Source organism: Taeniopygia guttata, chromosome Z (assembly GCF_048771995.1).
Source record: "Taeniopygia guttata chromosome Z, bTaeGut7.mat, whole genome shotgun sequence".
Lineage (NCBI taxonomy): Eukaryota > Metazoa > Chordata > Aves > Passeriformes > Estrildidae > Taeniopygia > Taeniopygia guttata.
Window position 1 is genome coordinate 59,324,264 of NC_133063.1, and position 12,971 is coordinate 59,337,234.

General features: G+C 37.7%; 1 protein-coding gene across 16 annotated transcripts in view; it reads left to right on the forward strand.

Annotated features, from left to right (window-relative positions):
• MAST4 (microtubule associated serine/threonine kinase family member 4) overlaps positions 1 to 12,971 on the forward strand; it is a 278,548-nt gene that overhangs the window by 200,705 nt on the left and 64,872 nt on the right. For all 16 annotated transcript variants that reach the window (XM_072922412.1, XM_030258923.4, XM_030258924.4 and 13 more), the window contains one exon: positions 5,159 to 5,247. In XM_072922412.1, coding sequence (XP_072778513.1) covers positions 5,159 to 5,247 — 89 coding nt within the window. The remainder of the gene's footprint in view (positions 1 to 5,158; positions 5,248 to 12,971) is intronic.

The following is a 12,971-nucleotide window of genomic DNA, read 5'->3' on the forward strand; positions in this document are numbered from 1 at the left end:
TGCTTGCAGTATCGATGTGTGTCATGTCTTCAAGGCAGCTGGTTTTTGCATTTATTCCAGTTATTTTCCCACTGAACTTATCTGGGTTCTGGAGCACATAGAGGTACTCAGTGGACTGCTTTTTAATGCAGAAGGCTGCTTCTTTAAAAGCAAAGTAAGCCAAACCAACCAGACAAAATAGCCAAGACAAACTAAATTCCTCACTTCAAATGTTCTGGGTTTTTGTAGGTGCAGTATGCATTGTTCAATGACTCTTCAGTTTTAATGTTGCTGAAGATAATAACTAGGAAGTCATACCTTGGCTACCTTCATAGAAAGTTAAATATAACTGAAATAGAACTTAAATTTAGCTTTCCTGTATAACCAAAGTTGCAACATCTGAAGTCTTGCTAGGGACAGCATGTTCCTGCTGGGGTAGTTTTCAACCATGCAGTTTTAACATCAGAGAAATTATAACCCCTTTTTTCTATCCCAGGAGCCTTTATAGGAAGGCTGGCCTTGCATTATTAGTGTCTCGTGTACCTGGTTAGGCTTCGCATTCTGGGTATGGCAGTAACTTAATTTCTTTATGCTTGTATTGGCAAGTGAAAATGTATTTGCAGCCTCTTCTTAGAATGGGAGAAATCCCCTTCTTCGCCTCCAGCTAAACCGCTATATATTACACTAATACCAGAATTAAGATGGTGTGGAGTAGTGCTGTGCTCAGCATAGCCTGTGAGAGGTAGTGAACTGTCATAATAGCTTACACCTCAAATACATCTTCATTACAAGTGTGAATATTAATAATTGAGGATGGTGAAATGAAATAATTATAAATTATAAAGGCTGCTGCCATATTTCCCATTAAAAGCTTGGCAAGCCTGGCTCTAACAAAATAGCCAGCCTTCCCTACTTTTTTTGAATAAATAAAAGTTATTAACCTTCACTGATAGTAATTTGTTCATCTTTTAGCCCTCATTCAGAGGAAGACATTTCCATTTCAGTGCATATCTTTCACAACTATTGCCATTTCTTGCTTACTGTACCTGAAACCTGTGTTTCAGCTCTTGATGAAGTATTGTCTGTCCTAGAAGCACTGCATTTCTACTTCATCTTTTTATTCTGTTTAGTGTTTCTAGGAGATCGTGGAATGTAACTCTGTTTTAACAACCGTACTCTTAACTCGAGTCTTGTGCTTTACTGATTTCAGTCGTCCTGTTCCCCTCATTTCTACCCAAATACCTTTTGCCTGATAAAGGGAAGAATTGTGGCTTTTTAAGGAGCAAAGTAATCAAGCTTGATGCAACTGGATTGCATCTTTAAGCAGCTGCTGTTCACCCTAGCTTTGTTACAATAGAAGTTTAGCAAAAGCGCTTTCTATGTAGTGTCTTCTGTTTGTTTTATCATCAGTGCTTCTCATCTGAAACATTATCTGTAGCAGTTGGAGAAGTGACTTGGAGTTAGTGCATTGGGAATGATACTGGAGCTAAGGTGAAGGAGGAATTCCCCCACAGTGAGACATGGTGAGAAGTCAGGATGGGGATGAGAAGAGTGAGTGGGCAGGAGTGTCAGTTGGCAGAGCAGGAGTATGACAGAACCTGTCTGGGGGGGGAAGATTTGAGAAACAGATAGGAAATTATGAATTGGATTCTGAGATAAGTAGTAGTGCCATTTGTCTAGGGCACTGCTGATACAGTGTAAGGTTAATGACTTCCACACAGGTAGTCACCCAGGAGGAATAAAGTCCAGAAGGATACTTGTGGGACAGAGAAGGCGGCAAAGGGCATCAAATGTAAACTTTCTGTTCTGTTCAAGTTTTCTGCACTTCCCAAAGTTTAGTTATTGTTAAATGGGACTAATTTTTTTTTCTGTATTCTCTCCTGTTCTTTTTCATCTTATTAAATGGTCTTCTTTTTTAAAAAAAGAATATTCTAAGCTTTGCATCTTACCAGCTTCCTAGCTTACTTGTCTCTTCTTGGCATGTGACCTGATCACAGCATGAATTTCAAGGCTTAGAGAATTGCATTTTGGGGGTTAGTGCTCTGTGGTTTACCAGGTTTATATTTCCCTAAGTTACAGTCCCTGTAGAGTGTTCCTGCAAGGCTATAACTTTACTTCAGACAAAGAAGGTTTATTTCAGGGCTGCCTCTTATCAATTGGCTTATCTTGTCAGATTTGAATGGGAGAAGAATAGTTTTATGAAAACAATAGAAGGGGAAAGTTACTTGATGTGTTCAGAGATCTAGAAAAAACAATTTTGTCTTAAAATGGTTTTAACTTCTGAGATTCTTTTGTATAAGGAAGATTGCTGTTTCAAGGCTAAATACAGTTCAGTAAGTAATGCATTGATACTTCTTTGTGCCACCCTGCTTCCCTGTATTTGTGGAGTTCTGGCAGCTTAGATCATCTTTCAAGGTTCCCTGAAGTATATTTTTTTTTCATCCACAAAATGCCTCTTTTATAGTAGCATTATTTTGGGGAAGGAATTGTGTTTCACCGATTATACAGGATGGATTACATTGTTTGAAAATCTTTGTGAAGCGCAGTTGAAAAACAAAGCTTACAGTGAGTGCTCTAGGATGGATTTGTCCTTCCATGCAGTGAGTTGCATCTTACCTTACTGGTAAGGCAAATAGAGAACTTCATGTATTTTATTTTTTATTTCTCAATAGAACATTTCATTTGAGTATGATGGAAGATAAATTGTCTCTGCAGCCACATCCGAGCAAGTAGCAAACATGTTTTGCAATGGCAGCAGGGGGGAAAGATTTCTCATTGTGTAATATCAATCTTGATATTGAAGGTAATGCCATCATACTCTCCAGAGTATTAAAAATACACAGCTTCAAAAAAAAAAAACCCAAAACCCAAAGATAAATTTAATTAGGTGTTTTTGATAATGATTTTGAAAGACATTGCACATTCAACTGGGAAATGTAAAGTTTGGATATTAATGTAGAAGTAAATACAAGGCATTTGTTTATTTACATAGGAAATTCTGGCAAGAGTGATAGAAGTCTCAATTTCTAAAAATAAAAGCAAGTGACAAGTAAGTGCAAGGAATCATACATGTAGCAAAACCTGTGAAGGGTATCTGTGCTTTAAATATATTACTTTCTTTTGCCAGAATATGTGGTGGTTCTTTACATCTCAGACTTCAGCCATTAAAAACTTACTTTCAGGTCACATTATGGGTCCTCTGAGCCCCAGCCTGCATCACAGATGTTGGTGATACCATCACATCATCGTGGATAGACGCGATCTGTGTGTCTTTTAATGAATGTCTAATGAGTACCAGAAATTTTTCGTAGGTGCAATTTTAGATTGGAGAACTGCAAAGAAACAGTTAATCAAGGTTTTAAAACAAGAGTAGCAGAAAAAGGGAGGAAAGTTAGCAAAAATATAGTGACATTGCATGAAGCCAGAAGGAAAATTTTGGACCATTCTTTGATAAGAGAGGAATTCAATGACTTTACCCGGACAAAATTTAGAGAAGGGGGCAAACAATTAAGACTTCGTTGTCTAATGGAATATGGAATATTTGCTCAGATTTTGTGATTGAAAAGGTAGAAATTAATCTAGACAGATTACTAAAAACATGTTTATAATTCCACATTTTAAAAGTTCTTCCTTTTTGTTTGGCTTAAAAATGTCAGTGCATGTTTTAAATAAGTTTTGACTTTTCCCGTACTCCACATATGAAACTTGAAATAATTTTGTACATTCTTTTCTTGAAATGATATACAGTATTGATACACTTACCACTGTAGTGATACAGTGTTATATCGCTGTAATAATTAAGTAATGTGGCAAAACTTTATGCAGTGTGCAAATGGATTTTGTATTAACCTGGCAGAGATTTGGAAGTGGCACTCTTGCTGTTTCAAAAAGCATTTTTGAAGGGGAGAGTGATCTTAGTGTTTGACTTCTTTTGCATTTTGAAGATACCATCTATACTGATTTCATACTTAATTTTTCCTTTTTTTTTTTTTCTTTATTTTCCTTGTCTTCTGTATTACTTTGGAGTACTTCTGCATCTGTTTTTCTTTATGCTATTAAACTCCATCCATTCTTTTGCACTTTATTCAATTTAACTATATCAAGACTAATTAGTCTTGCTTTCTGGCTGCTACATAATGAGAGATCATCATAATTTTACAAAATTCATTTTTTGAGATGTCTACAAGTAAGATCTGAATCTGCTTCTCTTGCAGTCTGCTTTGATAATTAAATGATTTTGTGTATAAACTTTCCCCATTTTAGTAGTTTGGAATTTTTCTAAACCTTTACAGAAAAGTTCTGATTGTAGTGCTGTAAACATTAGCATATGCACTTCAGTTTATACACAGCTGAGGTCTCTTAGTTCAGGATAATATTTTCCTTCTGCATTAATGTTTGTAGTGTTGGGGATTTATGTTTATGAGAATATTCTTTATAGTAGAATGAGGGAAGAAGAAAACTACATCTGCCAACTAATATATAAAAACTGTATTATGTGTTTAAGAAAAATACCTCCTTCTCAAGTTTAATCAATGTGTTAATTTACTTCTTATCTTGTTTAATGATCTCGTGTTATGGGAAATTAGTGGCTTTGCAGATGAAAAATGTATGAGTAAAAAAAATACATTTATCTTCTTAGTTATAATCTGTTCCATTGAAAAAAGGCACAGATGTGAAATTTATCTCAATAATTAGATTTATAATTATTATACCATTCTCAGATTGATAATTCTTGCTCTCTCTGGCATGTGATTTCAAGCTACAGTTAATTAAATAGAAATAGTTTTAGTTGTTGAATGGTAATTATAAACCTGAGATTATGTTTCACATTATATTTATTTTTATATTTTGTAAAAGCATATGGCAGAGAAATAAGCTGTAGTCAGAGAAGAATATTTTGTTAACTACTCTACAGGGAAATTCTGGTCATTGCACAGAACAGCAAACATGCAAGCTTGAAAAGAATCCATGGTGTATTTTCTTTGAAAACTTCTGGTTTTGCCATTATCTGTTATGATCATAGACTTCCTGGACATGCCTACAAAAACAGCAATAGCACTGATTTTTAATAGGAAACTGGGAAGTCAAGGAACTCAGTATCAGAATCTCAAAACACCCGTATGTGGTACATACTGTATTTCTGATGCTAATGTCTTCTTTCCTCTCTTTTTGCCCACAGCTGTAGAACAAGTAACAGGAAGAGTTTGATGGGCAGTAGCCAGTCTCCAGCTCTGCCTCGGCCTCATTCACCACTCTCAGCTCATACAGGTGATTTTAAAGTTCTGCTACTACTGCTATTCTGAAATTCTTACAGTGTCTCTATAACTGAAGGAAAACATACTCTACTGCTCTTTTCACTGTTTGTAATAGCAAAAAGTGGGATTTCATCCCATCTGAATTTCTGTTTTACATTTAGATCCATAAATCCTGTGTTATGATCAGGAGCAGTCCAAAAATATCATGTAGCAATTTTTTATTTCTCCACCTTGCATTCTGGTAGATTTTCTCTCTCCCTGCTACCATTGCCCTTCCTATAGCTTGCACCCATGGTGAAGTTAGTGGAGTCTGTATTACATTCTGTTTCTGGAACTTCTGCTCCCAATGATTTATGGTGTCAGGCACTTTGATGGTAGTTGCTGTACTTCACTTTGCATGACAATAAATTGCTGATAATTTTGTTTTTCTTCTATAACATCTGAAACACTTAAAGCTTGAATGAATGTCCATAAATAAATACTTTATTTATAATAATTGCCTTAATTTTTGAAAGTAACATTTTTAGCATATCACCTCACATTTCCACAAAGGTTTATTATCTTTTTATTTTTGAGGGTGCATTGGCTGTAGCTACAGGCTGAAATGAAAGCGTCACACTAATCCTTGTGTAATCAATGACTCTGAATACTCTGGAGAACTGCTTGCAGGGAGATGCTAAACAAGGTGCAGAGCTTCACATGAATTTTAGAAGTATATTAAGGCATCTCCAGTTTTCTTATGGAATTGTTAAAATATGGTGGTGATTTCCGCTCTCAGAAGCATCTGTCACAAGTAGGAATCCAGGTAACATGAAAATTTGTGAAGAGCTCAAGGCAGTACAGCATTTAAAACAAACAAAATGAAACATGGTGCAGACTGTTTTGAAAATGAAAAATTAAATTTTGGAGTGTTTGGAATGTCATTTTGGGTCTCCCAAATACAGAAATTTCTATTTGGGGAGGAGATTGTGGTCACCATAAAAAGTGTCCTTGGTTTTGCTGTGCTGACTTGAGGAAAGCAGTAACAATGCTTGCTCTAGCATGTCTGCTGCTGTAAATGGCACTACCATCTGTAAGATTAAGTGTAAGTGGTTCTCTTCCATAAACTCAGCAGTATGTACTCTTTATTCAAAAATATATTACAGAACTCTGACAACTTCTCCATTACACCGGATACAGTAGGTTCTCTTATGTGAATACTTCTAAAGGCATGTGTGCTAGACACTTGAGCAGCACTAGTAAATCTCATCGTAAATTTCATAACATATATGAGATGAATATTTGCATGTTCATGGCCAGCTCTGTTATTAGCTTGCTTCTGTAAATGGCTAATTATAGTAAATATTCATGCAACTGTTGGCTCTTACCTCGGCTGGCTAATGTGCCTAGACAAGTCTGTACATCAAGTCCCTGTGAATGTTATCTTAATCCAGACAAATAAAATAATATGCAAATTTAGTAAATTAAAAACTTTCCTCTACATAGGCAGTAGGAGTTCAATGTTTCAAGTGTTTAATGTCTATAAATCTGTGAGAATGGCAGACTTGAGGGGCTGGATTTATAGTGATCCTGTTATTTCTGTGTTGTCAGAGCTGCCAGGTGTTAAACTGCCCTAGCTTCTGCACACTCAGATTGCCTTTCTGCTCTCTGTGGTGATCTGGACCGAAGGCCTCTTTCCTTGTGAAGTGTCTTAGAGGGATGTTACAAGAGACCGTGTGTGCTGTATAACTTGCTGGGTTTATTCTTCTTGGCCCTCCTTGGCTGAGAGGAATTACTACAAGTCAAAGAGTACTCCTTGACTCCACTGAGAGAGCCTGGTATATCTCCTGTCCAGGTATAGACGATTTTAGGGTCTTTTTTGAATCTGAGATTCTCTTAGAAAAGTTCTATAAATTAGAAGTTTTTACTTCGCAGCCTGCTACTTTACAGCCAGATCATCCGTCTGGAGCATGTACCTCAAGATTTAAGTTTCAGAGAGACTGAAGATGATCCTCTGAAAAACCTTCATATATTTCTTATTAATGTGTGCTGTTGGAAGAGGAAACAATAGAAGGGGGAGAGGCAAACAAACGAGTTTCCAGACCTCGAGGAGCATGTAGCAAGCTGAATGTGCAGCAAAGTATCAGTGCTCGCATTTAATGAAAACAGGTTTATTCATCAGACTGTTCTTGGCTAAAGTGTAGTAATAACGTGAATTTTTGTCAAATACATTCTAGTGAGATTATGCAGAATGTGGAGGACATTGGAGAGCACATGCTCTAGAGAAGTTTTTCTTGTGTATTTTTAGAGTTCTGTTTCATTCATGCAATCTGCCCAGGTGAATGTGGGCTGAGGATCAGCTTGCATGGATGTTAAGATCTGATTCAACTTTGTGAGACCGTTGCACAATTTCTTGTCACTGGGTTGTTAAAAGAATGCTGATTCTTTCATCTGCCTTTTAAGGGACTCAGTCTAACTAATGAGAAAGCCAGGAACTTTAGGCATTGACGACTGTCTTAGTATCACCTGTCATAGAAATCTTTAACTTTGTCACATTGCATGATAGGCTTTTTCTTCTACTGAATCCCACTCCAGTACTCCCTACTCTCAGGTGCTCCATCCATCTGTGGGGAGAGCCTGCTGTTGCTCTTACTGAAGAGTTCCACTCATTGCTCTTACTTAAGTGGACTAGATTCTTAATGTTTGTACCACCTTAGTTGCCAGCTGGGGTTATATCACAACAAAGGGATAAAAACCTACCATAATAACTAAGTACCATGCAGCTGCTTGCCCAGTCATCCCCCTACAGCAGGTAGAAAAATTAGGAAAAAAATTAAAAGTAAAACTCATGAGTTGAGATTAGAACAGTTTAGTAATTGAAATGAAACAAAAAAATACAATATTACTACTGCACAATACAGTTGTTTACCAGCTGCTGACCAATGCCCAACTCCCATCAGCAGCCAGCCCCTCCTGGCCAGCTCCCTGCAGTTCACATCCTGGACACAATGTTCTGTGGTGTGGAACGTCCCTTTGGCCTGTTCAGGTCAGCTGTCCCAGCCGTGCTGCCTTGCAGTGTCTCATGCACGTGTTCACTGGCAATGAATGGGATGCTGAAGGTCCTTGGCTAAGGGTCAGCACTGCTCAGCAGCAGCTGAAACATCAGTGTGCTAGCGGCATTACTCTCATGCTGGATCCAAAACACAGCACTGAACCAGTGAAGAAAATTCTATCCCAGCCAAAACCAGCATGCCCTTTACTCTAGATTATTCAAGTTGAGTAGATTCAAAATTGTCACACTCTTGAAAATCCACCCAGAATCAATTTCTTTTAGTTATTGTCTTAATAGTCTTAGTGTTATCCTTAGCTTTGTGTATAGTCCTAATGAGATGGTTGGCATTGCTTGGGAATTCATTGCCCCAGAGGCATCTGAAGGGAATCTTTTCATTCTATGTGAGAACACCCTTGGGTTCCCTAATAACCTTTTCCCTTCAATGTTAATTTATTGCTTGTTGTCAGCAATCTGAATACATACTCAGTTACTTCTGCATGGCATACTTGAAATGATTTTATTTGGACCACTAGTTTAAGCTACCTGGGTTTTTTTCCCCAAAGATCCTCCATGTCTGAGGACAGAAAAATACTGTGAGTCTGCTGTGTCAAATGTAGCAAAGTGAGTGAAGGTGTGTTCCGGCATCTCAAGGTGGAGCTGTCTTACTCCTGCCAGTACCTGTGACTTTGCTCAAAAATATTTTCATTTTTGATATCTGCAGACCAATCATTTAGAGATCTGGCTGCACCTTTGGAAGCAATGTACCGTTACTTCAGGTCTGCTGAAGAGCTCAGGTAGCTATTATTTAATCATAAACTGGGTTTGAGTTAGATTGGATGTGAATAGGATTGCTCTATTTTAGAGGACGAGCATGTTGAATGTAAGCATAGTTCTTCAAGTGCATTTTATACCTATGTTCTTCCTTGTAGTCCTTTTTTTCATCCAGATGCAGTCTGAACTGGAGGTATCAGCTTTTCTGTAGTTTAGATAGGTGTTCTTTGAGAAGGACTAGCGGCCCAAGTTTAGGGTAATAGTAATTGCCCCATATGAGAAAGTCTAATATAGAGAACTCAGGCAAATTATCCCCCTACAGTTTTCATGGTTTACTCTGGAGATAATATAAGATTTTTTTCCTACAAGGGAGTTTGTTGTTAATCTTTACAGATGCAAGCTGATTTGGACAAATACTGAATACTTACATGGAATTTTTTAACTGTTAGCCATACCAGTTAGCCATAACTGTTACCCAGTCATACTCAAATTCGTATGAGATGGTAGTGAGATAACACCACACTTACGAAGTAAGTAGATTGTGCAGAATGCAAGTAGTGCATGAGTGGCACCTGTCAGGGAAGGGACAGATTTGTTTGTAAGCAACCGTGACCGTAAAAGCTCCTGGGCTACACAAAAGAGTTACTAGAGCAGTAAGTAGTCCAAGGACTGGGAGCACACAGGGAGGTGTAAGGTCTGAGACTGAGGATAATAAATGGGATACGAAAAAGGCAGTGTGTAGAGCCAATGCTATATATCTCTGTTATGTTTGTTAATTGGTTATACAATATATGCAAGTCCATTTTCCTTTATGCAGGACCTGTAGCTGCTTGCAGAGATAATTTCTGTCTGTAAAATCAGACTATGATTTGCAGCTGAAGTCTCTTGCCATGCCTTATGCATACATGTGAAGATCACACAGTATCAGCTTTTACTACATAAAGTGTTTCTATTTCTTGCAAAAATAGAAAACATGCTAGGTAATATCTTTAGGCTCATTAGCGACTGTCTTAGTTAGTGGTCTGGTCATCCTTTACCTTATGTATTCGGGCTGAAGGGCGTTAAACCTGCTGAAAAGTACTTCTAAATTTTCCATGAGCTGTTGAATAAATAGAGAATTATGGGAAACTTTGTTGCAGCATTAGCTTGGAGAGTACCTGGTGCCTATGTCATTAATGGGCTTTTCTGCCTGACTGTCTGATGCTGTGTAGGCAGGTAATCTGCACCACCCAGCCTGCAAAGTGAATGATTATAATCTCAGCAAGTCAGAGCATTCAGGTGTCCCCACCTCAGAAGTCACGGGAGAGCTTCTTCATGTGGGTGATACTAACCCCTAATGATTAATAGTCATATGTGATGCTTTGTAATTGTGTCTGCTGAAGGAGCAAGATTTAGCTGTTGGGAGCAATGCTGTAAATTTTATTTGTCTGTATTTTAAGAATGTGGTGTTACTGAGATAACTAGGACAAGAATTGTAAGATAAGTAGGAAATAGTTTAAGGGTGTAAAGAGGCTTGTGCTAAAATGAGGACTATTATAAAGACGGAGTGGAGGTTATCAGTCGAGTCATCAGGTTTTGTTTTTGTGACAAAACATTTTATTCTTCTTATAAGTGGCACTGGCATAAAATTACTGTAGCTTATACAAATTTGGAAGACATCCAGTATGAAATAGAATTGGGGAACTATGTTGAAGTGAGTGGAATAAAAAAGTATGAAATTGCAATATGACACATTTTGTACTGGAGGACCTGTAACAGAAATGTCTACGATAAACTGTGAACTATTATAGGGGCTCCTATTATAAGGAGTTTAGTTTAGGATCTGACTGCATTTTATGGATAAAATGATGTTTGCAAGAACCAGTCTAGTGCAGCTTTGAAAATGAAATCTCAGCAGATGTATAAAGGAAGTAATTTTCATTTTAATTTGGAAAGAAATCATGACACTGTACAGTGCCCTGGTTAGATTTCATCTGCAATACTGTATACATTTATTGTCATACTTATTCATGTGAGATTATGTGGGGAGAAGGGCTGATGGGTTAGAGTGTGGGAGATTTCTTTATAAGACTGAAAGATATTACTTGCTTTCCATAGTAACAGAAGACTGGAAGATGGTATTCTCATCTAAACCAGTCAGAGTTGCCTTTTTTCCCCCCTTCACAGGGTAGGAAGAGAAACACATTGGTCATAAACTGGTACATGAGGGATCTTAAAGAATTGTCCACCCAAGTATGGCCGGGACAAACCTAACTTTCTCTAAGAGATTGTATAAACAGGTATAAGGCCCCAAACAACTTGCTTAGTGAAGTTTTAAAATTACTTGCAGTTGTTCATATACTCCAAGTAGCATGCACAGTAGAAGTACTGTCAAGACATTTTCAAGAGGTCAAAACAACAAAAACAACTTCACTGACAACTTTAGAGTATCAAAGAACTTGGGCAGCAGGTTTAGTGCAACATTCAGTCAGCATAGAACACTTTTCAAAGTGTTGACTTGACCAACTGAATTTAGAAAATGCTAAGTGTGATTGATTATAAGTTACTCAGAAATTCTAAGAAGAGGTAATTAGAAGAAGGAGAAGGAGGGAAAGACAGAAAAGATACAGAAGAGCTCCCATACAGTAACCAATCTGTGGGTTCCAGCATGTTCAGGCAGAACTTCCCCAAGGAGGTAGGGTCTAGACAATGCTGTGGCCTCGTATTCAGCCTTAAATACCCCTGGTCTTTCTGGGCCCTTTCCCCAGGTGGGATTTCTGGTCATTTGGCCATTCAGGAGCTGGGTTAGGGGCTCCAGTAACAGGCTGTAGGGGGCAGGGCACTGCCTCGTCAGGGCAAGGGTCTGACCTGCCCCTTTCCTCAGCACACATGCATCCCAAAATGCCTTGAGACATCAGTCTTTCACAATAGGATTACGTGATGCAATTACGTAAAGCAAAAATAAAGTTCAAGAAAGTTTTACGTCTACTTGTAATCCTGTTTCTATGATTTTTCAGGCTTTTAGGTGGACATCAGTACAGTGCTCGCTGTTCACACTCTGCACTCGCTATGTCAGGGCTCACTGCTTGCATCAGATTATTCTGTTTGGGAGATGTACTTCAGTTAGCAACATTGAAGCATAATAATCAACAAAGCTGTTTGCACCATATATTTTAAGGGAAAGAAAGACTATGCTTGTAAATGAATGAGACCCCATAGTGTGTTTAAGTATGGAAATGCTAAAAGCTGGGATATAAAGCAGGGTTCTGAATGTCAGATTTTGAAAGAAAACTGAAGGGAAAATAATACAGTATATCAATTACTCTGACTACTGTAAAATGTAGAATTATAAAAACAGATTTGCTAAAATAAAACTTTTTATTTAGTCTTTTTTTTGGGTGCAGTAAATGGTTATGTAAATTTCAAAACCTCATCTACTAGTTTAAGGACAGGAGAAGAAAATCTAAGTGTTAAGTTACATGCAGATAGAAATTAAATCCTGTAAAAATGGCACTCTCAGTATTTAAGTAGTGGTTGGAACATGCAGAACTTTCTTGCAGATGGATTTAAGGATCATACTGACCTTCCTTGCCATAGCTGAGGCAAATTTTTTGCTACTTTCAGGTATAGTTAATCCAGATTGCTAAATAGCCTGAGCTTCTCACATTAAACTAATGGCCTGAGCTTCTCCCTTTTTGGAAAGCACCTGCAGAAGTATTCAGAATGATTCTACTACCCTGCTGTATTTCTGTTGACTGATGCTGTTTGTTATGGTAAGAAAGTCAGACTGTAACTGCAGGTGTATGATGTCTTGTGTATTACTCAGTTCACAGTCAGGGTTCACCACTATGTAAACTGATATTTGTTGTATTAATGGGGCACTGATGTACTGTGGTACATTTAAAAAAATGAACTGGATTAGTCTTTGATCCACCAGGAATTTGGGATAACAGTTA